Source organism: Trypanosoma conorhini (assembly GCF_003719485.1).
Source record: "Trypanosoma conorhini strain 025E chromosome Unknown Tco_14.4_contig_01228, whole genome shotgun sequence".
Taxonomy (NCBI): domain Eukaryota; phylum Euglenozoa; class Kinetoplastea; order Trypanosomatida; family Trypanosomatidae; genus Trypanosoma; species Trypanosoma conorhini.
In genome coordinates this window covers 1-3119 of record NW_021705322.1, presented here as the reverse complement: position 1 = coordinate 3119, position 3119 = coordinate 1, and the positions used below count along the sequence as shown (strand labels likewise).

Sequence of the window (3119 nt, the reverse complement as noted above, 5' to 3'; positions counted from 1 at the left end):
GCCCTCTCCTGGGTCTTCGGTGCCTCCCTAATGCAGACCACTCCTCCCCCGACTGGAAAGCAGCTAAGTGCGGAAACGCTCAGTGTGGGCGGCAGGTGCACGGAACAGGAGCACGCGGTACCCACGCCACATTCGCAGGGAGTGGGAAAGAATAGTGCCCCTGCGCCTCATTCTTTTTTGTTCCCCCCACCCCCGACAAAAACAGAGGACATCAGCGCACCAGGACGAAGGAAATAGAAGCATAAAAAATAGAAAAATACTGCGAATTCCAAGAAACAAAACAGAAATAAAAACGCCGTCACGTCACTGTACCCGCCCCCATACATTTCACAGTAACGTCTTCTGCTTTTTTTTTCCGTGTAAATCAAGTCGCCGCATTCCTGCTGCTTCAGCCCGTACTTCGTGCGAGTGGGTCGTCGAGCAGCAGAAACAACAACAAGTGGAAAACGAAAAAAAGAAGGAAGCACCCATTCTTTCCCTCTCCCTCCTTACTTCTTTAGACATAAGCAAAAAGAGTTTGCGAGTTAGAAGAATATTTTCACTTGTCACTCTTTCTCTTCCTCCCCTGCTGCTTCCAAATTCCCTGTTCAGCAACAGGATCCGTTCACGCCATATTCCCAGCATCTTTCTTTTCCCTTACTTTTAATCCATCCGTGTCTTACTAGGGCGTGGGACTCACGGGATGTATGCGTGCACACATACGTACACAAACAGGTATGCGTACATATGCGTATTTAACCTCATATGTGTAGGGAGGAGGAGAGGTGGAATCCCCGTGAATGCCCGTTTCACTTTGTATTCCTCTAGCTTTTGAATCGTACTTTCCGTAGTCGTTAGTTTTTTTAAAGATCAAGGCGCCTGAACCAAAGTGGGAAACGAACCACGCCCTCGCTGCCGGCTTCGGTGCATATTAGTGTGTTTTTATATCTCTTTCCTTATTTCGTTCTTCCCCGCTCCATTTCTCTTCACTTTCCACCCCCTTTTACTGCGTTAGCGTTCATCTCTACTGAAAGGAAGAGGAATCGCCGTATGGGTTGTGCCGCTGGCTCGTCGAGCCCCGAGAGGGAGCAGCCCCTCCCAATGGACGCAGCAACGGGCCCCGCCCCGCCCCGTCCTCGCCGTCGCCGCTGGCCATATTTTTCATGCGGTAACTGAACGACGTACGGCTACGAGACGCACTTGTGAAGGAACCACACCCGCTCTCTCCATAGAGGAGGGAAGTGCACTGATTATTATAGTTGCCGTAGTGGGTGTTCAAGGCAACATTAGGATAGCCGCCGTTGAAACTACAGGCATTGAAGCTGCTAGCATTGGGGGAATGCGCGGTCCCGTTGGCGTCCTCAGCTTGGAATCCAAAGACATGTTGTGAGTGACTATCACCAGCGACATCCCCATTGTTATGATTTATGTAGTTTGCGGCTGAAGCAGGAGCGCCAGCAGAGTGAGATGCCCTGTGTGGCACGCGTGGAATAGGTACGGGTGTTGCGCTGATGTACTCGTCGCCGTCAAGCGGGATCTCTCGACAAATGTGCAGAAAACCGCACTCCTCACCAAAGCGGCACAAACCGCGTCGGTGTTCGCGACAGACACGGCCCTTCGACACGGTAAGTTGACTCTCTCCATGCTCGTTGTATATGCTCCAGAGGCAGTTTGTCGGGTTCAGGGAGTGCAGCCCAACGGTTTTGCTTCCAATGTTGACGGTTAGCGTGAAAGGCAGCCCCTCATAATTGCATGGCGCGCCATGCAGGTAACAGCAAGACGGGGTCTCAAGCGTTTCTTTGCGGAGATACTCCAGAACATCATGATGCACGTGAACCTGAAAGCAACGGTTGCCTTGCCTGCAGCGGCCTTCAAGAAACAGGCGACAAATGCCCGGCACAAGTCCATCATCTTGCAACGCATTCGTTGGCTCCACGGCAGTGATGGGGATCTTCAGCTTCGTGCTAAGATGGTCCAACGCCTCCACGTACTTCACCGCTGACTGCTGAGGCGTCCGCGCACGGCGCAGCGTTGCGTTCGAAGGAGTTTGTCGTGAGTGCCACCCGTGATTCGACCCAAAAGAGTTGGAGGCACTTACATTCATCGTGAGCGACATGGAGGCTGCCTTGTTGGCCTCCGCTGGCTCAATTCTCCCCCACGTTCCTTTTTTTTTATTTACCTCCTTTAACAGCTCCTGCTGCGGTTGTTTCCTTTTCCCGCCACCCGTCCTTGTACGCTGCAGTAGATGTGTGTCCGCCCGCCTCACGTTTCCCCTCGCCGCCGGGAGCTAACTATGTGCGCTTCACTTCCACAGGCCAAAGACCGCCCACCCGATACGGCCAGATCAATCAATCAAACCAACCAAAAAAGAGTGTTTTCTTTTTCCGCCTTTTCTACTCTTTCCGGCTTTTTTGTTTTGTTTTTGGAATTCTCCTCAGCGCTGCTTTTGACGCGTAGAGTCTTTACTTTGGCTTTGCCCTTGTTTTTCCCCCCTTTTTCCTTCTCACAAGAACGAAGGCCACTTTGTTTCCTTGGCAGAGTTGGCGCCTTTAGACAACTAATCCCTACAGAGATCTCCGCACAGAAGTGGCAAAAGGGAAAAACAAAAAGGGACACACGCGCCGCGTCTGACTCGCACAGATACGTCCCTTCCCGTGCGCCGCCCCACAGAGAATGGCGCGCCAAAGCGCATACGTACGTATATATGTTTACCGGGCGATGCCCCCCTCCCCGCCGCCGCCGCCCACGACAGCGAACGACACGGGTGGGGCAGAACGGAAGGGAGGCGGACGCAAGAAGAGAAGACAAAGAGGACATCAAGAAAAGTGGCTTATTTCCTCAAGCAAAGAGAAAAATAAAAATTAAAAAAGCTCAACGGAGCGAGTACAAGAACAAGGCATAGAAAGAGTAATGGATGAAGCCTCTCATCTCCCCCCCCTCCCGCGTCCCCGCACTTTTCTTCGCTTTACGAAGCCTTTTTATCATTTTTCACTTGCCCTCTCCCGGGTCTTCGGTGCCTCCCTAATGCAGACCACTCCTCCCCCGACTGGAAAGCAGCTAAGTGCGGAAACGCTCAGTGTGGGCGGCAGGTGCACGGAACAGGAGCACGCGGTACCCACGCCACATTCGCAGGGAGTGGG

General features: G+C 52.6%; 1 protein-coding gene across 1 annotated transcript; it reads right to left on the bottom strand.

Moving 5' to 3' along the window:
• Nucleotides 1–1003: 1003 nt before the first annotated feature.
• Tco025E_09684 (uncharacterized protein) lies at nucleotides 1004–2095 on the bottom strand (the record flags this gene model as incomplete). The annotated part of the gene is made up of 1 exon (XM_029376494.1): nucleotides 1004–2095. The coding sequence occupies one exon, from the start codon at nucleotides 2093–2095 to the stop codon at nucleotides 1004–1006; it is 1092 nt and encodes a 363-aa protein (XP_029223392.1).
• Nucleotides 2096–3119: the final 1024 nt, after the last annotated feature.